This window comes from Pteronotus mesoamericanus, unplaced genomic scaffold (assembly GCF_021234165.1).
Source record: "Pteronotus mesoamericanus isolate MK-2021 breed Mesoamerican mustached bat unplaced genomic scaffold, CSHL_Meso_final contig_101, whole genome shotgun sequence".
Classification (NCBI taxonomy): Eukaryota; Metazoa; Chordata; class Mammalia; order Chiroptera; family Mormoopidae; genus Pteronotus; species Pteronotus mesoamericanus.
Window position 1 is genome coordinate 20,470,612 of NW_026555001.1, and position 21,515 is coordinate 20,492,126.

Below are 21,515 nucleotides of genomic sequence, written 5' to 3' on the forward strand. Positions count from 1 at the left end.
ACTTCTTCAGGAGGTGGACTGTGGCTCCCCCTTCTTCCCCGATTTGAGTGTGGGTTGCGTTTAATGACTCACTTTGGAAGAGTACAGAATGGAAAGGGAACTAAAAGGAAGGAACTTTACAGTGGAGAAGACTGGCAAACACTGCCTTGTCCAGGGGATCGAGGGGTGTCACATGGATGCTACATACCCTGTGATGTGACGTAACAGAGGGCTCTTCGCTTCTGTGGTGGTGCCCTAACACTGATAATCCTAATCTGAGCAGGGGAAAAATGTCAGACAAACCCAAATCCAAGGACGTTCTTCAGAATATCTGACCAGTATGTCTCAAAACTCTCAGGGTCATCAAAAACTAGGAAGACTGAGAACCCATCACAGCGGGGGAAGCCGAGGGAGACGATGACTCAACACATCCTTAGTAGGGTTCTGGAAGAGAATAGGACAGGAGGGAAAAACTGATGGAATCCAACTAAGGACGGGGCTTAGTTAACAGTACTTCATCTGTGTTGGTTCTTGGTTCTCATCACAGAGGTACCATGGTGATGCAAGATGTTACCAATAGGGGACAATGGGAGAGGAGTATAAGGAACTGCATACTTCCTTTGCAACTTTTGTAGAAATCTAAAATTATTTTAAAGTAAAAAAAATTTAAATAATCATGGTATAAAAAGTAAACATGGCTTAGCTGTGTATAATAAACACAGTCATAAAAATGTCAACTCTGAATATTGATTTGTTCAAAATTATGTATAAATATATTGGGAGAGTTAGCGGGAAGGGTAAGCGCTAAGTGTCTAAGTTCCGTAATGGATGCATACATGATAGGGAAGTAAATAACCAAAACCAACAAGCAGCCAGGAAAAACCAGGAAGAGCTGGGGAGGGGGCAAGGGAAAGAGGTGGGGGAAAGAGAAGTTTAAAAGTAAATAAATTAATTTAAAAAAAAAAATAACCAAAACCATTACAGCTACCAGAGTTGTAAATGGCCCCCCTAGGAGGAAATTAGGATGGAGTCTGCATTTGTTTTTGTTTTAAATAAGCCACGTAGAACTATTTGACTCTAAACTTTGTGCATATGCTACTCTGATAAAAAGATATAAAAAATGTGGAAGGGGTGGGGAGGCAAAGCATCAGCCCTTGAATTTGTCTTGGGGAGCAGGACTTAACCTTGTGACAGGCATCGCTCTTCCTATTGTCCCCTTTGCAGCTATTATTGACCACTGAAAAATCTGAAATTTTCACTGAAGTTTACATCTTACAAATTAAAATAAGGAAAGTTAAACTGATTTATTTTTGCAGTATATTACTTGTTTTATAACTATCTCTATTACTCTTAGATTTTTTTGTTATTTTAATGAGAAAAGGTATGAAGCTGAATGTTCAGTCCGTCATCCATTTCTGAAGACTGTATTTTGTTAGAACTGATGAACCACATATCTGCAATATTTCTAGAGTAAAAATTTAATAGTTTTTCTTTTCCAATGTTAAAAGCTCTTTCTCCCTTTTCCTGTTTTCCTTCCCTCTTCCCTCCTTCTGTTCCCTCCCTTTCTTCCTTTGGCTTTTTCCTAGTGGGGTTATTGCTCAAATACAGTCGTTTATGCTTATACCAGACCTGATCGTCCAGAGTACTGTGTTATATTTTGGGATACGAAAAACAATGAGAAATACATTAAATATGTGAAGAGTCTCATTTCTATTACTACCTGTGGAGATTTCTGCATTTTGGCTACGAAAGCTGATGAAAATCATCCTCAGGTAGGTGTTCCTTGATATTGTTGAACTCAGGTGGGTCAGTTACTTTGCAGAACTGGGCTATAATTAACCACCTTATCAAGCATGGCCTCTATACTGGCAGGTGTTGTGAAGTATTGGGTCTGTTGGTCATGTCTGGCTAGACCTCTGTTTTGGAAAAACTATATGACCACATTGGTTCTATGTCTCTTGATTTTTTTTTCCCAATCAGCTAATCCTCTGACATTTTATATTGACCAGTTTAGTACTGAAGCTTTTTGTCTCTGAAATATATTTAAAATACCACAATCCGTTTCCAAGTTAAAATTTCATAAGCAAAAATGGATATCCAGATGTCTAGTATAAATGCTCAAGAAATTATGTAACAGTGACCACTGTAATACTTTGGAGAGCTTTGACATTGAGAAATGTACTTTTATTTAGAGCTATAGTGATTTAAAAATCATTGTATTGTAGCACAAAATAAAAAGTACAACTAATGCCTTTTTAAAAGGTATGCTAACAGTTGCAATATTTGCAGAAACATGTACATTTTTCAAAAAAGGACTGCCATTGTCTTTGGCTATGTTATTGTAAAAAAAATATTTTTTTTTATCCCATTAAAAAGTATAGAGTTTTTGGTTTAAAGTGGCCATTTGAACAGGCACATTTGGCTGTTTGCCCCTGAAAGGCACCAAAATAAGGTATTTTTTAAGAAGTTGTAAGTCCATAGGGACCAGGAGGGGAGAGGAAATGGCAACATAGTTCTGGAGGTCAGAGAGCAGTTGGAGCGGTGGTAATCACCTTAGCAGACCTAGGGAAGCAGAATCCTAACCCATCAGCAGAGAAAGCAAAGAAGCAACCAGTTTACATCACAGAATCCTGAAGAGACACAGCACTTGGTAGTACCAGACGGGAGACAGAAACAAACAAAAAGTACTTTGGAAGTACCAGAGATTATGCAGGAAGGAGAAAACTTAAAAACAAAAACAAAAACAAAGAAGCAGGTTCCTACACCTTTTCCCTCTTCTGAGCCCATAGGCAGCTGCCCGTTATCACACAGGGACTGGAGCTTACCCTTCAGAGAGGATGAAAAGAGTTGCTGCCCTGAAGGGCACCAAGTATAGGTAAGGGGCGGGGGACCTGCTGAGAGGCAGGCAATTAAATCAAACGTTTACTACTCTGTTTCCTCTAGTCACCTTTTCCCACTTGGTTCCCAGAACTCAGGCAGCTACACAGAGCTTCCAGGTAGGATATTGGAAGAGTCCTCCCAGGAGAACTGGACCAGTTCTGGAGAAAAGACCTCTAAAAGCACCCCCGTTGGGAGTCCCCAAGGAAATTTGTCCCTGCCCAGTCACCTTACTGTGAGGACCAGAGTCAGTGAGGCTCACCCATTATAAACAGATTCCAAACAGCTTTTTAGTGTCACATTCCTAGATATAAGCAGATAGGCAAGGGTCATCAGAGATTTAAGGAAAGCATCTGATTTAACAGATACAAAAAATAAACACAAGGAGAGAAGAACTGGGAGGAAGCAGAGGCCATGCAGAAAGAACACTTCAAAAGAATCATTTCAGATACTTCAGAGAAGTAAGAGCTATCACGTACATCTGTAAAGCAAGAAAAGGCTAGTTTAGGAAAGGAAGCTTTTGGAAATTGTAAATGTGATAACAACAATGAAAAATTTGAAAGAAGGGTTAGGAAAGAAAATGAAGGAGAACTACAAAGTGGAGCAAAAAGATAAGGAAAAGGAGGATGGAAGTGAAAATATAAGAAAATTAGAAGACTGGTCCTCAAAGTTTAACATTTGAACAATATTTCTAAAAAGAGTCAACAGGCAAAATGGCGGCTAATAATTCTGAAAAAATTTCAAGAAAATTTCCCTGAGTAAATATATTTTCATATCAAGTCACATCATTGTGATATTTCAGAATAGTGAGGATAAAAAAGAAGATCCTACAAACTTTCTGAGAGGAAAAATACACTTTATAGGATCAGGTAACATACTTGCATTCAACTTGTCAGCAGCAATACTTTGGAGAATTGCTTCCAGAATTCTGAGGGAAAATGATCTCCCATCTTGAATTCCATGTCTTGAGTGAAGTATTACTTAAAATGAAAGTAAAATAAAGACATTTTTAGATATATATGCTCTCCGAAAGTTTACCCTATGAGCTTCCTGATCTTAGAAAGTTACTTCAGGATATGGTCTACCGAAATGAGAATGAACCAAGAAAGAGGAAGAAGCAGGCTAACCTGACAACAGTGGCGAAGCGCGGTCCCGGCGGACAGTTGTGCAGCGTGCCCTCGGGAGTCATCACGTGAGAGCTGGTCACACGGTTCCGGAGGAAATTCAAGATGAAATTAATATAATTTGTAATGTGGTTGAACCCTTGAGAGGAGACGTGTATAACTGGGAGGTAACTGGGGACTTGAGTGAGCAATAATTAGAGAAAACTAAGCAAAGAGAAAAATAAAGACGATTACCAACTATAGGGAAAGCAAAATGTGCTTGAAAGAATAGATCATGATATACTTGACTCAGTGGTGAATTGCATTTAGATAGTCGAAATGATGCACTCACTGGATTCTTTAATTAAAAAACTTATTTGAAGTATAATAAACTTATGAAACCCTAAATTCTGATCTAACAAAATTTTAAGTGGAAAAATGGAAGGATGAAGTATGTTCCTGTGTGGTGGGAGCCACACAGAGACGGGGGTGTCTTTGATGGTGAGGAGTCAATAGACAGTGTCCCAATCAAAACCAAACAAAACAGGAAGAACTATTATAAACATAGTAGTACTTAGGTTCACTGAGGTAAATATCAAGAAGATGAGTTTAAGGATCCGAAAGTATGTAATTACTCGAGGGAGCAAGAATGGGGAAGTTAGGGGAGGCTTGTGTTTTTAGGAAGAAGTTTCGTGGAACTATTTGAGTCTGTGAGCATGTAAATGATAAGCAAATTGAAAAATACAAGTTATTTGTGTCATTTTGTGGCAATAAGTAAGCTTATTTTAAGTAGCAGAAGAGTAAATTATATTTTATTATGATTTTTGTCATTTAGATGATATTTATGAAAGTAAACAAGAATAAATTATATTTTAGTATAATTTGTGTCATTTAGATTATCTTTGTGAAATCAAACAACTTGTACTTGAAATGCTGGGAAAAGAAAGACAAAGTCTGTGTGTAATAGTATATAGAGAACTGGTTAATTTAAAATCATTACCTTAATCAGGAGAACGTCTAAGTAAAGTAGTATTCTTAGTACAAGATACAGAAAAGGTGACTAACAGTAAAAATAAAAAAAATGAAATATGATGTAAAGTGTGCAGCATGCTTGATTATCTCCCAGTATGAATCGATAATTGTTTGCATATGTGTTAACTAATGGGTATTTTAAGTCCCTTTCACTAGGCTGGACTATGTTTCTGAATTAACTGAAATTTTCTGAATTTTTCATGTTATTTATATATTGCTTCCAAGGAGGAGAGCGAGATGGAAACATTTGGTGCAACGGTAACAAATTCAATGAGCTCTTATAGCTGATGATAGAATAAAAATGGACACGGAGGTTATAGCTGATCAGGAATGTTAGAAGCATAAATAATGAAAAGTAGCCAGTGTATCTGTGTTTCTTAAGAGGACTCTTAATAACCACAGTGTTCTTTTATTGAGAAGTCAGCCTTGGTTTAATTTTAATTCATATTTCTGTATTTTAAATGCTGTAGATTTTATTTATTTGCTATTCTTTGACTTAACAATTGTATCCATTACTTCTCAGTTAGTGATAATTGAAAAAGAGACAAGCATGATATGTTAAGCATGATTTCTTTTGTTGTACTTTAGCAGGAGTTCTGATACCTTTTGTTGTGTTTGTTCACAGTATGTGCTAGTTCTTTGTAATTCCATTGGTACACCCTTGGATCCCAAATACATTGATATTGGTAAGGAAATGTTAACATTTATTCCCTCTTTAATCAAGGTTTATTTGTAAAACTAATTCAAAAACGTTTCAGTGGTAATTTAAAATTAGAATGGTGTTCTCCAAAACAAAGATGAGCATACTTCCTGGTGTGCCAGGTCCAGTTTATGCCTGTTATCATGGTACAATTACTAATAATGCTCCATTTCACTGAATTCACCAGAAGCATCCTGGTTAATACAATCAATTATAAGGTTATTTTTATCTAAAATCCATAATAATCTCACAACTGCTACGTTGCCGTTGTTTGCTTTAAATGGGAAATATGGTTGTATAGGAATTGGTATGCAACGTAATGATTAGTATGTAATAAACTTAAGAATTACAGAAAGAATTTTGCCCTTAAACCACTTTTATTATTAATAAACTGCCTGTAAATACTTCTCTTCCATAAAAAACACTTAGCTGCTTGTAAAAGTGAATTTGCTCTTTTTCCAGAATTTTCCAATGAAACATGTCTATTAATAGGGACAACTTAAAAATGCCTGACTTTTTGTTTTCAGATATTTGTTACTTCAGATATACCATTCCCTGTATCCAATATCTATGAAAGTAACCAATAAAATTTTTCAAATCTTATTCTAAGTATTTTGTTAAAAACCATCACCAAATATTTTGTTGCTTTTTCACTATAACTACCAGTAATAATGGTTTTCTTTTAAAATATATGTCAGTTATTATATATGGTATTAGAAAAATTACTAGATTTCAAAAACTGAAAACCTTCAAATTATGTTCTGAATCTGAGAACTAGGTTTTTTTCCTTCAGCTTTCACATTTAGCCTTAACAATCAAGTGATAGTGTCTGTCTTTTAAGTGTTTTATTTTGCTGAGCCCTTTGGTAATACAGGCAAATGAGAGAAATATTTACTGGCCTCAGAGATTTTATGCTTTATGTTTAGGGTCTTGGGAACTCACTTTTATATCTTGAAACTTTTCAACTTCATGTCTTATATTTGTTGTTACATATGTGCTTATATATACACACATGTATGTATAGATATTTAGTGTTCCTTGTTAAAAGGCTTAGCTTAAAATTATTACAGACTTGTAACATGAATATCTTCTATTTATTAGAAACAAAAGTCTAAAGGGTGAATTCTGTCAATCTTCAGAGTATATGCTTTTTCTTTTAATATCAAGTTTAACATAGAATCATAATGATGATAGGGTTAGCTTCAAAGTAATTTTGATTGCAGATATTCTATTTTTAAATAAAGCCAGATGTAAATTCTTCACTTTCATAATGGCAAATGCTTGAGGGCATGATTATTTGTAGTTTTGAGTCTAGAAACTTTTTTTTTCTTCGCACTCTCTGTGGCTGAAATTTTAACAAACAGTTCTTTCAATGGTTTACTGCCAAAGTAAACTCAGCCAAGGTGCAAGGTTTTTTTTTTTTTTCATACTGTAAAATTCCTTTTTTAAGTTTCTTTGCCAAATTTTCATGACTAGAGGCTAAAGAAAAACAAGTATGTAACTCATACTGTTTTAGAAAGTGTAATTTCTGTTTTGTCACTTACTCTTCCTCCTGACAATTCCTGTAGAAACTTTCAAAAAGAGCATGTGCATCATCATGGAAGTTCAGTCGGTGGGCCTCTGCTGGGCTGCGCGTGAAGCAGTCAGGCGCCGTGTGTTGTTGCTCTTCCTTCGAGCCCCAGAACACCTTTGGCGTGTGTTTCTATTCAAAGAACTTAGTCTGCACGGCGATAGTTGATTTTCTTGTCTCTCTTCCCCATAAGAGCTTGAGCTTCTTAAAGATCTGCATCTATCCATTTCTGTACCCTCATTGCCCAGGACTGTCCTTGCCCCGTAACAACTGTTTTTTGAATGTATGAAAAGGTTTAACAGAGAATCCATTTATTTAGTAAACCATCAATGAGTATATATTGTTTGAGGTACTATAGTGTGTAGAGGGAGGGATAGGAAATTAATAATGATACTTGCTGTAGGATGTCTAAGTAAATGATTAAAAAGTAGTTAGTCCATTGAACACTGACTCGCTCCCCTACTGTGTGTGAGAGGTGCCGTGCTCGGTGCTGGAGGAGTGGACACCAGCGCAGAAGGATGTCAGGGACATCTTCCCTACTTCGAGAAGGTTTCATTGAAGTGAGTTTGAAAGGCATTTCTTCAGGTGACATTTTAAGGAGAGAAAAGAGCCTTTGTAGAGGATCAAAGGCATACAAATTGCCTGAAAAGCATCAGGTGCCTGTGCTGCAGCAGCGCGTTGGTGGGAGCAAGTAGGAGCTTTCTCATGATGGTCTGTAGTACGTGCACTTGAGTCTTTGTATATTCCACAGGGAGGCCATTTGATGAGAACATTTCAGAACAACTTCAGTGTATCAGCTCTTCAAAGGGCTGAGAAGTGAGGGAGTAGGAAAGTCGGGGAACATTACCGATGTAGACATTTAATTCAGTCCTCAGCATTTAAATATTATTGTACAAGCAGGTTTTGCTTATATGTGAATTCATGGACTTTAAAAAATCATTTAAAATCCCTGCTTGGCTAGTGATTACTATCAACTGGCATTATAAGCTTTAAGTAATGAAAGCATAATTATTTTCTTAATTTTTTCCCCCCAATAATTGTTGTAGATAGTTTGAGTTTCTCTTTCCAGATATTGAATAGCTGAGCAGGATATGCAGTGCTTTTATCTTGGTTGTGTTTTCTTCCTAAAATATCCTGTTAAAATTTGCTCTTCTAACTATTTCCGAAAGGTTAGGTCTAGGAAACTAAGTACTAATCTACAAGGATGGGGTGGATCTTTTAATAAAGATCTAGCATAATTTATCTAGATAGGGTTAACTACCCATGTGAATTTGCTGAAATTACTGCCATATTGATTCAAAAGAACAGGTGTTTCAGATATATTTGTATTTGTTTTTTTGTATTGACCAGAGAATCTGTATATGGTTTCATTATACAAACCTATGTAGGTAATACAACTTAAAACAATAATAACTACCATACCTAACACACATTAACCCTTTCTGAGAGGCCATGTGCTGAGGTGGCTAAGGACATAGATTAGGAGCCAGGTTACCTGGGTTTGCATCTTGGCTTCTAGCTGTGCAGCTTCAGCAAGTTACTCAACCATTTATTTCATCCTTACGTTTCCACGTCTGCTAAATGAGAATCATAATAACAATGTCTACCTGAGAGGGTGGTTGTGAGTTCATACATGTAATATATTAATTATATATTAATATAATTATATGATATATATTATAATTATATAATTATAATTAATATAATTATATTAAAATATATGCCTGACATAATTTTGAAAAATTCAATAAATATTGGCTTTAAAAATTATCTAGCATTTATTCTATGCCAGGCATTGTACTATGCTTTTTATTTATTGTTTCTTTTAATCTTTAAAGCAGCTCTATAAGGTTGGTATTATCTTCAATTTACAGTAAGTAGACTAAGGTTCAGAGAGAATATGTAATTTACCTAAGGCCATGGAGTTAGCAAGTGACTGTGATTTGAATCCAAGTCTGACTTTTATTGTGAACCATTAACATTTCAATTTTGAATTAATTGGGCTAATGTTAAATTGTTGTGATTAGTTAGAATGTATCAAAATAAGGGGACATGAGTATAATTTGTAATTGTAGGTAAACACTGGTTAGAAAAAATTCTTTAATATGCTCAGGAAAAACGATATTTTATTAGAAAGCAGTTATGCTTTGTGAGCTTTGCATCACATTAAGGGCATAATAGTTACCAGCATCAGAGTCTCCGTGATAGAATTTGCTAAGAATTTTGCAAAGGCCTTAGGATTCAGTGAAGACGGAGTCAGCGAGAGCGAGAGCGAGCGAGGTGGAGCTGGGCCTGGTGTGCAGCTGTTCCCTGCGGTGTCTGCCGCGCGCTTTGCTCTGCCGCGCGCTTTGCTCTGCTGCCCCGCCTCTGGATGCCTTCAATGGGAGGTTCCCCGCAGGAAAGGCTTCTGTCTCCCCCTAGAGTTAGGTGGTAGCACACATTTTTAATAGAAAAATCTTGACAGTTGTAAGGAAAAACATTTTAAATAACATTCACCATACCGAGTTAGTGTATAAAAGTTCTTGAATTTGAATCCCCAGTTGTTAATCTCTTCAACTGACTTTATACCATCAGTAGTTTCTAATTCTTTGTTCCATTTCTAAGTTTCTTGCTGCCTTAACTATCTCTTATTTGGCCTGTGGCAAGAGCTCCGTAAATGGTAGTTGCAATTAACACTATTTGTTTATTCTGGTGTGATAAATGGTGACTTTTTGTAATATTTATGAGTAGAAGAGTAATTTTTGTACCATTTTAATCATGAATTTAGAAATTAGGTACTAAAATGATCTTTTATTAAGAAGTTTTTTTGTAAATAATATTTTGTGTGAATTTGTGTCTAATTTTATGTTACTTATTTTTGTGAGTTTGTGAGTTTGGACAAGTTATTGTACTTCTTTAATTCTCCATTTCTTTATCAGTAGGATGGATTTGATAAGACTTTCACGAAAGGCTACATAGTAGGAATTTAATTAATGTTTTCGAAGAAGCAGAACATATGCAAAAAAGTTATATGTTTAGGAAAATATATTTCTAAGTTAGGAAGGACTGCTGGAGAATTTTCTTTTCTAAATTAATGAGGAAATATAACACATATGAGATCAGAGGGAAGGCTAAAAGCCGGAACAAAGCCATAATGGTAGTGGGGATGGGAGGAAGGAATGGGATTTTATTTATCCATTCATTAGTTAATGGACATTTGGGCTGTTTCTACTTTTTGGCTAGCATAAATAATGATGTTAGGAACAATTGTGTATGAGTTTTTACGTGGACATATTAAATATGCTTTGATTTCTCTTGGGTATACCTAAGAGTGGAATTGCTGGGACATACGGTGATTCTATGTTTAACATTTTAAGGAACTGCTAAGTTGTTTTTCAAAGTGAATGCACCACCGTACGTTCCTACTATTTCGCCACATCCTTGCCAATGCTCAGGTCTTGTGTGACTGCCTGATTCTAGCAAATGTAGTGGCTGTGAAGTGGTATCTCATTGTGGCGTTTGCCTGGTAGTTAATGCTGTTGAGCATCTTTTCATCTGCTTGGTGGTCATTTTTATATCTTTGCAAACTTTTATTTTTATTTTTTAATTGTTGTTCAATTACAGTTGTCCCAGTGTTCCCCGCAGTGCGCTCTGCTGCCCTGCCCACTACCCCACCTCCACCCTGCTCCCTAATGTTTTCTGTCTTCATTGGAGAAATTTTTATTCTGATCCTTTGCCTATTTTTCTTTTCCTTTTTTTTTTAAAAGATTTTTATTTATTTATTTTTAGAGGGAGGGGGAGGGAGGGAGAGAAGAAGAGCAACATTGATGTGAGAGAGAACATGGATTGGTTGCCTCTCGTATGTGCCCTGACTGGGACTGAACCCACAACCCAAGCACGTGCCCTGACCAGGAATTGAACTAGTGACCTTCCGCTTTGTGGGTCTGTACCCAACCAACAGAGCCCCACCAGTCAGGGCTGCCCATTTGTCAATTAGGTTATTTGTCTCTGAGTTATAAGAGTTCTTTACATATTCTAGATATAATTCTTTATCATGTATATGATTTGAAAAGATATTCGTTTTGTGGATTGTCTTTTCAGTTTTTTGGTGGTGTCCTTTGAAGCACAAATGTCTTTGATTTTGATGAAGCCCAGTTTATCTACTTTTTCTTTTGTTGCTTGTGCTTTTGGTGTCACATTTAAGAAACCATTGTGTGACCCAAAGCCACCAAGACTTAACTACTGTGTTTTTCTCCTAGGAGTTCTATAGTTAGGTCTTAGATCCATTTTGAATTAATATTTTTGTATGGTTTTACAAGCTTTTAACTCTTATCTGATTTCCCAGACTATGTGTAGGGTATACTGTCTGTAAAATGAGGGGTTGAGCTCAGTGATCACTGAAGTCATTTGCAGCATGTTCTATGATTCTGTGTAACGATAACCTAATTATCTCCATGTTCTTTTTAATAGTACCATTATATGTTGCAATGACCAAAACCCATGTGATAGCAGCTTCAAAAGAAGCATTTTATATCTGGCAATATCGCGTGGCAAAGAAGCTCACAGCTTTGGAAATTAATCAGATGATGCGATCTCGAAAAGAAGGGAGAGAAAGGTATGCCTTTTGATGTATATTTTTAAGAAGCTCAACCATTTCAAATTTATTCTCCTTTTTATTTTTCAAAACCTATAGAGAATCTGTATGAGTTTATTTGAGCCAAACTGACAACATGCCGGGGAGCAAGAGCTCGAATGCTCCCCTCAACCACATCACATTTAAATTAGACATAGTTTTACATTTTCATGCTTGAGAACTGTAAATTGTTTTGATTAATAGAAATAATATTTTCCAGTTAATTTGAATATCTTTAAAATATATCTGTTTAAATTTATCAAAATAAAAGAGATGTAAGCATGGCACAGTAAAAGAAGGCCTTGAGAGATAAGGTCTGGAAGTCTATGTTTTCATGAGGCCACAGCTGTTCTCAGTCACCCACTTTCACCAGATCAGATGTTCTCCTGAGATGCGGCTCTTCAGTGAGGCCTGCGTGTCCCCGGGCAGGTCTCTCCCCGGCCGGGCGGGGGGCGGTTCCCCTGCTGCTCACCACGGGGGAGGCAGGCCCGCGGACACGGAGGGGCCTCAGGAGGGTCCTCAGGTGCGGCGCGGGCCCCGCGGCTCCTTTCGCTTCCCTGGGATTCCGGGGAGCCTGGGTTTGGAACTGTCTCTGGGAATGGGGATAAAGGGAGCAGCGCCACACAGAGAAGTATCACAGAGAAGCCCGGAGGGAGGATTCTCTGCAGCAAGTGTCAAGGTGCAGGTGCAGTTACTGTGTTTCGGAAGTTCTCTCTCAGTGATACTCTGTGTGCGTTGCCCTTTGGGTCTTATCCTCAGCCATTAAGGAAGGCGTTTTGTTGAATGTTTTAGCCCAGTGATTCTTAATGGGGGCAGGGGCCTGTGTTGGGGGGAGAGCGGCAGTCAGGTCAGGAATCCCCGGCCGCTCTTTCACATCGTCTCCTCCCTCCCTTTGAGACTCGCTCCTGTACTAAGAGGGGGGTATGTCCCCAGTAGAAGTATTTTGGATCAGTGAGTTCACATGGAAGCAGGAACAAAAAAACAGTTGAAAGTACTGTATCTTGGCTTCTTGGTACTTGTGAGAGACTCAGCGGGAAGAACCCTCGGCCTCCGAAAGGACAGCATGCGGCTGTGGCAGACCTGCGGTCTGTGGGCGGAAGGCAGGAGTCGGGACGAGGCTGGGCGGAGAAGTCTAGCCTCTCCACGGAGGCGAGGGGGCGTCCTCCGCGAGCCCGCCCAGGAGATTCTGGCTTTGTTTAAATAAAGACGGTGGCATTTCCTTGTGTCCCTGTCTGGAATACATTTACTAGTTTTAATGACTTTGGGCTGGTTCTCCCTGGACCTCAGTTTCCTCATCTGTAAAATACAGTTGATGATGGTGATAACAGTTAACTGCGATAACGTTTTATGTGCCAGACGCTGTGGGAAGTCTGTATTCCTATTAATCAATATTCCCATTGTTCCTCTTTCACAGAGAGGAAACCCAGGCACAACAAGCTTAGGTTATTTGCCACAGGTCCAAAGGTCACGAGGCGATAAGCAGAGACTGGACACAGGCAATTGATCTGACCTCAGAGCCACTTCCCCGGATTGGCCTTTCCTGTCACACCTGCTTGTTTTAAGAGAGAGAGGGTCAGATCTCTCGAGATACCTATTCTGACTTTTATTTGTGATAATTAAGTAGAAATAGAAACTGTGTATACTTAAGAGAAATGTGTTAAAATGCAGAAACATGGTACCTCTAAATTGGTCCACCTTTCTACATTTAATATATTTCTATTGAATTTAAATTTGATCTCCTTGTTACATTGATGGAAGTACAATTATGATTTCAATTAAACAATGATAAAATTTCATGATATTTTAAAGATGGAAAACGACTTGGTTTTCCTGTGATTATATTACGGCTATAATTTCTTGAATTTTTTAAATAAAATTATATTACAACTGTAATTTCTTGAATCATTTTTTATAAAATGTATGAATATACTTTATAAACACAATTTTTTCATTTTATTTATTTATGTTTTTTGTTGTTCAATTACAGTTGTCCCACTTTCTCCCCCATTACTCTTCCCTGCTCTGCCCACCTCTCCTACATTCAATCCTCCCCTGCATTGTCCTTGTCTGTGGGTCCTTTGGACGTGCTCCTTGACTTGCCCCTTCCCCGTCTTTCCCCGATTTCCCCTCCCCATCCCCTCTGGTTACTGTCAGTTTGTTCTTTATTTCCATGTCTCTGGCTCTATTTTGCTTGTTTGTTTGCTTTGTTGATTAGATTCCACTTATAGGTGAGATCATATGATATATTTCTTTCACTGCCTGGCTTATTTCACTTAGCATAACGCTCTCCAGTTCTATCCATGCTGTCATGAAGGGTAGGAGTTCCTTCTTTCTTTCTGCTGTGTAGTATTCCATCCTGTAAATGTACCACAGGTTTTTGATCCACTCATTTATTGATGGGTACTTAGGCTGTTTCCAGTACTTTGATATTATAAATAATGGTGCTGTGAACATTGGGGTGCATAGGTTCTTTTGAACTGGTGTTTCAGGATTCTTAGGGTATAATCCCAGCAGTGGAATTGCCAGGTTATAAACACAATTTTATCTGTGCCTCTCAGAAACCCTCTAAAGGGGGAATTGTTATCCTTTTTTACAGATGGAGAAATTGAGGTTCAGAGGAGTTAAAGTAACTTGCCCTGGGCCTTCTAGATACTCTGTGATGTATCTCCTCTATTTACCTCTATTCATTTGAATATTTTTTTCATCAGATGTTATCAAGCACCTGACAATGTGTGGTAATGTGCTACACACTGGACACCCAGTCTTTGTCTCCCGAAAACTCACCGCCTGTTGGGAGAGATGAGTAAACTAGCAGTGACCGTGCAGTGTGAATGAGTATTAAAATAAAGGTGCCAGAGAGGCGATAGAATCCCGAAGGGGAGCATCTTCATAACACAGGAAGCGTAGGGAAGGATTCTTTACTTCAGATCAAAAATTCCAAATACATTTAAGTTTCATTTTTATTAAGTACATCGATACAAGGGAAGTTATGGAGAAACAACAGGGAGACTTAGTGTATTAGAATTTACTCCGGACTGATGTTCACTTGGAGAATAAGGAAAATATCTCTTGGGGCTTAATGAAATTCATTGGAAATATGTGATTCAGTGTTCAAACACATTTTTGGCACAGCTTTCAGGAACATGTCACTTGTATAACTAGTAATACCTGGTAGATGATATCTGTCTTTAAAGGACTGAGCTTTGTCAAGAACTATTTAAAATAATAAGCACATTTATATTAACAAAATTCATTGGTGCCATCCAGTCCTTTCACTGTTTCAGAGATTATGAAATAGTATCACCTTTATACTATCTTTGAAGTTCTAATTTTTTTTTTACAGAATTTATCATGTTGATGATACTCCTTCTGGATCAGTGGATGGGGTGCTTGATTATAGTAAAGCCATTCAAGTAGGTGATTTTATTATTGCCATCAAATGTTAATATCTGTAAATTTGAAAATACTGTGATTTTATTTTGAGACCTAAAAAAATTTGTTTCCAGTGATAATATATTATTCTAGTAATTTTTAAAAGAATTTTCTATTCTGAAGACATTTTTCTAGATCTGCTATTTTTTTCTTCTTTTGATTTTAAAAAACATTTTATTTTGAAATAATTCTAGGCTCACAGGAAGTTGCAAAACAGCACATAGAACCTCTTTACCCAGCTTCCATCAGTGGTGACATTTTATGTAACTGTAGTATAATATCAAAATCAAGAAATTGACATCAGTAATATTGCTATTAAACTATGACCTGATTCCTTATTGTTCACACTAGTTTTCACATGTGTGTGTGCGTGCACATGGTTTTACGTGATTTTACCATGAAGGAACTAGCCTTGTGCTACTTCTTCATTTTCACACCCGCTCTCCGCCCGATCCCTGTTCCCTGGGAATCACTCGTTTGTTTCCATCTGTGGAGTTTTGGGACCCCGGGGATGCTGTGTGAATGCAGTCATGTAGCAGGAAGCCGGTGAAGATGCGCTGCGTTTCACTAAGCGTAAGCTCTTGAGGGCCGTCCAGGCCGTGGCAGTGCCGGGCCGTCTCTCCCCGCTCCTTTGGCATGGCTGGCCCTCCTGCTGTCTGTTCGTCTTTTATGACTAAGCTCACGTTTGCCACCGTGCCCGTGTCCGTGTAAGTTAGATGCTCCTTCCCCGACGCTCTCATAAGGCCTGTATGGGCTTTTTTTTTTTTTTTCATACTGTACTGTAGTTAGGTGTTTGGTTCGCTGTCTTCCCTGGCAGACTTTTGACTAATCCCTGAGGGTGAAGATTTCATCCGTGTATCTCCAGGGCTTAGTTCAGTGCCCAGCACATAGTAGGTGCTCAGTTGGTAAATGTTTGTTAGTAAATGTATTGTTGAACTTCATACTGCCTTATACCAGACTTGTCATTCAATAAATATTTGTTAAAGAATAACAATTGATTTATTTTTAGGGCACAAGGGATCCAATTTGTGCCATAACTGCATCTGATAAGATGTTGATTGTGGTAAGTTGTGAAAAAATTTGTTTTATGAATAATAGTTGTTTAAATTGTAAAAACAGAGTAAAGCAATATATTTTGGATTTAAATATCATCTTATGGGGCACTTGCACTTCACCAAGTCCAACATAAGAAATGAAAAAGTCTTAAAGATGGCCTCACAAACTGTTCATCTTTTGCAGAAAGAGCTGTTCATAGAAGCAGTGAATGGGGGCCGGCTGGGGAGAGCTGGACACGGGGCCGAGTGGGCCCTCGAAGGGCTGGCAGGCTGGATGGTAGCAGCAGGTCTTAGGGAGGCCCCTCCTCTGTGTGGCCTGCTCTTTGATATTGGAGACAGTGCTTTGGCTCAGCTACTCTGGAAAGACTTCTTTCGCATGAAGAGGTGGTGTGTTTGCTAGCCAGTAGAATGAAGAAGTACAAGGCAACTTTTTGCTGAATTTTTCACGTAACATCAGTATGCAGTGTCTTCTTTTGAGTTCTGACACTTGAAAATACTGATTTTAGAGATAAATGTATACTTCAATATAGTAATGCTGGTAGAGTCATTGAGTTTGAATTATGTAAACAAAGCCTTCATAGTGTCTGTTTCCACTTCTAGTTACGTTCTTTAGTCATTAGTTAATTTGAGGGGGAAATTTTTTTAAGAGCATAGTAGTATTCATTTTTCCTCACCAAATCATCTTGGTGTATGTTTTAAGCAGTGAGCAGTCGCACAAACTGACCTGATTCCTAAATGACAGAGCCTGCCCATGAGGAACGCACTTGAATAGTCCATACCAGCCAGAAGTGTTAGTGGGGAAGGCAGCCTCTGCGTCGGAACTGCCTGCCACTGTGGCAATGCAGACAGTTTTTACAACTATTACTTTTTCAAACTTTGTAAACCTTAGGACCCCCTTTTTCAAAAGTGAAATCTTATTTCATCACTGTATGAAACCTTTTCTAGCCCGAACGTCCCTTTTCTGCATTAAGCAATATCCTCCCCCTTCAGCTCCCCCAGCCTTCCCCAGCCTTTCTCATGGGCCCCGCTCGAGAATCGTGCTGCACAGGCAGCGCCGCCCTGTCGGGGGCGGCGGGGGGATTGGCTGCCGAGTGGGCCTCCGCTGTCCGTTCGCCACAGTTCAAGGCACAGGTGGTTTGAAACCACAGTTCTCTCCTTCAGGTCTGCACAGGTTTGCATAGGAGCTTATATTCTATTTTACTTTTAAACACATTAAAACTCCTACTCATTGTGTCTCTGCTTTCCGATCATCTTCCTTCGCTGCAAGCTCGTATCGGAAAGACGGCTGGTAACAGATAGACTTGTATGAGGTAGACTTTCAGTAACACCTGTTTCATATGGTGATCTTGTATTGATTTTTCATATATATGAAATTTAGTGAATTTATTATATGTTAGCTTTTACTGTACCCTGAATATTACCCTAGACAACACCTATAGATAACACTATATTATTGAAGAACTAGATTTTTGACTTTTTTGAATGCTGCATGAAAAAAACAATTGAGTCCCCTACAGCCACTTTTAAAAGGTTTTAATTAACTTGGGAGATAAATGTGTACTCACATTCAAGGGAATTCACTATGATACCATCACTTTGATTTTGAAACAAATATATGAACATCTAGTGAGACCTGTAGTTGTAATGTAATCTTATTATGGGAAATTTGCTTTAGTAATCATAAATAATTTCCATAGGGTCGTGAATCTGGCACCATTCAGAGATACAGCCTTCCTAATGTTGGCTTGACTAAAAAATATTTCCTTAAGTGTCGAGCAAACCAGTTATCACTGAATTGCAACTCTAGGTAAGTCTGAAAACTCTCCTCCAGCAGATGTCTGATGTAGAGGTCAGTTTGGATTGTTGGATTTATATAGTAAACACAAAGATAGGTGTTTGCTTAAACTTTTCTGTAGTTAAATGTAGTTTTACTGTATTTGTATTTAAATATATATTTTTTGGTATTTGGTTTAGGTGTCTTTCTCTAGTTGGGCAAAATTGAAATTCTAGTATAATGTTTTAAGTTATTTGTATACCAGTTGCTTTAATCCACTGGGTACCTTTTCCTCACAAGGAAGCAAAATGAAGAGTAGTCCATGTCTTCTATCAAATTTATAAATTTTTTTAAAAAAACCAGTTATTATTTAAAGCCATTTCTACTATATTCCCAGGTTCTGATGAGCTGATTTGGAAGGAGACTGGTGAGAGGTGATTGTACTCATGATTGCTGGTAGTGATTTTACACCTTTCCCCTTCTCCGATTTCATTATTTGCAGTCGCCTTGCTATCATAGACGGCTCAGGAGTCCTCACTTTCTTTGACTTGGATGCTCGGGTGACAGACAGCACGGGACAGCAAGTCACTGGCGAGCTGTTAAAACTGGAGCGAAAAGATGTCTGGGATATGAAGTGGGCCAAAGATAATCCTGATTTGTTTGCAATGATGGAGAAAACAAGAATGTACGTTTTCAGAAACTTGGATCCCGAGGTAAAAAGAAGAAATGAGCATTAACGGTGCATAAGTAATGAGGCATGTATTAAGACCTGGATATTTCCCATGTGTTTCTTCAAGAGGTTTGTTGGTGTTGGCTGCATGGATTTCTGCAAGTAAACAGAAACGTTTCTGTGGAGTTTTAAAATATTTGGTCTTTGGGGGGATACTACTTATCCTTTAAATATTCTCTACTTTCTCTGAAAGACAATTCCTAAGCATTTTATCTGTTCTTGGAATGATGATTACTAACTATGTAGTTTTCATTTTTTTCTGTTAAAGTTAAAAAAAAACCTCCCAGAAAATTAGTAGTCCTATTTACCGTAATTGCTTAAAACAGCTGAATGAAAAAAAATGGGGATTTGAAATTGCCTTGTGCTTTCATCCTCTTTTGCCTGTGTATCCTCCTTATTCTGTGCTCACCTTGTCTCATTTATTACACATGCACTGTCGGCCATGAATCCATGTTCTTTCTCATCTCGATAATCTTATGAATGTGCAAGTGCAGACTGTGATTTATCTGATCTCTCCAGGGTACCAGGAAGCCCCTTTCTCACTAATTTTAAAGTTACATTTTGATTTTCTACCTGCGGTTCACATCAGGTAATTTTTAGGCTCTGAATTTTCCTGTCAGTTAGACTGCTGTCTGGATCAACTGTTAACTGTAGTGTTTAGGAAATTCAAAATAATTTGAGTGGTACCCATCATGAAGAAGATAAAATTTTAAATAGTTAATGGAGTGTCAATTTGGAATTTTCTGTACTCCACTGATGTAAATAATAAGAGATGAGTTAATGAATGTTTTAGGTTATGAATTGATGTTTATTTGGACCTGTGGTTTTCTACTTGGGAAGAAGTTGCATGCTTGGGCCCCTGAGTGGCTGACGATCTTCTGTAGTAATTAATTTAGTGGTAAACTCTTTGCCTCTCTAATAGCCTAAATTATTTTTCCATTTCCCCATTTAAGCCCTACAGGGTCCTTGGGTTGGTAAATGACCTGCAGTAAATTGCTCTCAAAGGTTTTGTTAAAGCTGTTAGCAGTCTTAAGGATCTTTGTGTGTAATTTTTAGACCCTGAATAATGATTCAAAGGAAGGACATTCATCTGACCTGTAAGCGTAGTTTTTTCTGAGGGCCCCAGGGAAATTCAACCCTTGCCACAAAGCAAGTGTGGGAATTTCACAGGTAACTACAGGATAACCTGGAAGATGGAGGTAGAATACCTTGTGAATGTTAGAGTCCTTTTTCACATCCTTGGAAATTGCAACTAATTACAGCTTGTGCTAATTTAGAAATCGTTTGCCTGGAGAAGTGAGAGTATTGTGCCTGACTTTGCAGAATGTGTGTGTAGCACACGTGGAGAATGTAGCACCAAATGAAATCTGCCTGGTGGAAAGTGTTTCTTAAGTAGTTTTAACAGAACAGTCTTCTTCTTTTTAAGTTTGAGTTTGTTGTCTGGCTTGGCAAGTACTTCAATTTCTATTAGACTTATGGCTAGAGGAATTTTTACAGCCTTACCACTGACTGGATTTCTTCATAAACCATGCTATTTTCATCCATGAGGACACTGGCCGGCTGTGGTCCCCGCGTGGGCACTCGCTCTGCTGTTCCTCCCCCCGGCTGTGTGATTGATCGCATAGGACGTGCTCTTCCGAACAGAACTTACTGGAGCCCCTTCAGGACATAGCATTCAGTATTATTATTCAGGAGAGAGCTATTATTTGACAGTTAATACTGAATATAATTTTATCCATTTGAGTGTTGTCATGAATTCCAAATTTATACCTTTCTTTAAGTTGTAAACTATTCTTCAAATTATAAGTGAGAAAGGGTGCCTTTTGTGTGCAGAGTTCTAATTCGCTGATAAGGCACATTTCCTTTTAGAATTAGGAAGTGAGAATGTTAATATTGGTATTTCCTGCTTGATCATTTTCATCTCCAGGGACCTTCTCTGGGTACTAAGGCAGCCCTTTATTCTTTTCTTGGATCTTCCCTCTTGTTGGTACTCCTATTCATATTCACATTTCTTTCATAGCTCCTATTTTTATCCATCAGGTTGTCATTTTTGTACAGTTACTTCTTTTCCGAACAAGGGATTTCCAAACTTTTGAATACATACTTTTTTATTGAATACATTATCTTTATGTAAAACAACCTTTTTTTTTGAGAAAATAAAAGGATTTCATAGTTTTCCTCATGTAATTTGACTATTTTAATCAATAATTTATACTTTTTAAAATAAAATATATATTTTAAAACCCAATTAACACATATAACATGCATTTCAGGGCCTCATTCTTAAACCTAGATGTACTAAACTCAAACTAAATATGATTCAGATTTTGCTCAACTAAATATGATTCTCATTTTCATCTTTTTGGTATCTTCCTATTAAAAATGTTTGTAGTTTCTATCATATATGAAGGACTAACTTTCAGAGTTATAGACTTGATATGTAATTTCATTTGGATTTCAGTTACTTTCTATTTCATTATGATATACATATACACACATATTTTTAAAAATTACATTCTGGTACTCTTTCCATTACCAGCCAACCTTATCGATTCTTTTTACAGTGTTGTTGGAGGTAGTAAGTATATTGGGAATTTGTTTCTTTTGGTTTGTATATTCATACCTATTATTTCTGCCAGGGATTTAGGGCA

The 21,515-nt window shown here is 37.7% G+C and overlaps 1 protein-coding gene across 1 annotated transcript in view; it reads left to right on the top strand.

The window, feature by feature from the left end:
• The window catches only part of WDR35 (WD repeat domain 35), a 54,094-nt gene that overhangs the window by 17,310 nt on the left and 15,269 nt on the right, over nt 1-21,515 (top strand). The window contains exons 10-16 of the mRNA XM_054569374.1: nt 1,566-1,751; nt 5,617-5,677; nt 11,711-11,855; nt 15,217-15,286; nt 16,315-16,368; nt 18,058-18,167; nt 18,637-18,847. Coding sequence (XP_054425349.1) covers nt 1,566-1,751; nt 5,617-5,677; nt 11,711-11,855; nt 15,217-15,286; nt 16,315-16,368; nt 18,058-18,167; nt 18,637-18,847 — 837 coding nt within the window. The remainder of the gene's footprint in view (nt 1-1,565; nt 1,752-5,616; nt 5,678-11,710; nt 11,856-15,216; nt 15,287-16,314; nt 16,369-18,057; nt 18,168-18,636; nt 18,848-21,515) is intronic.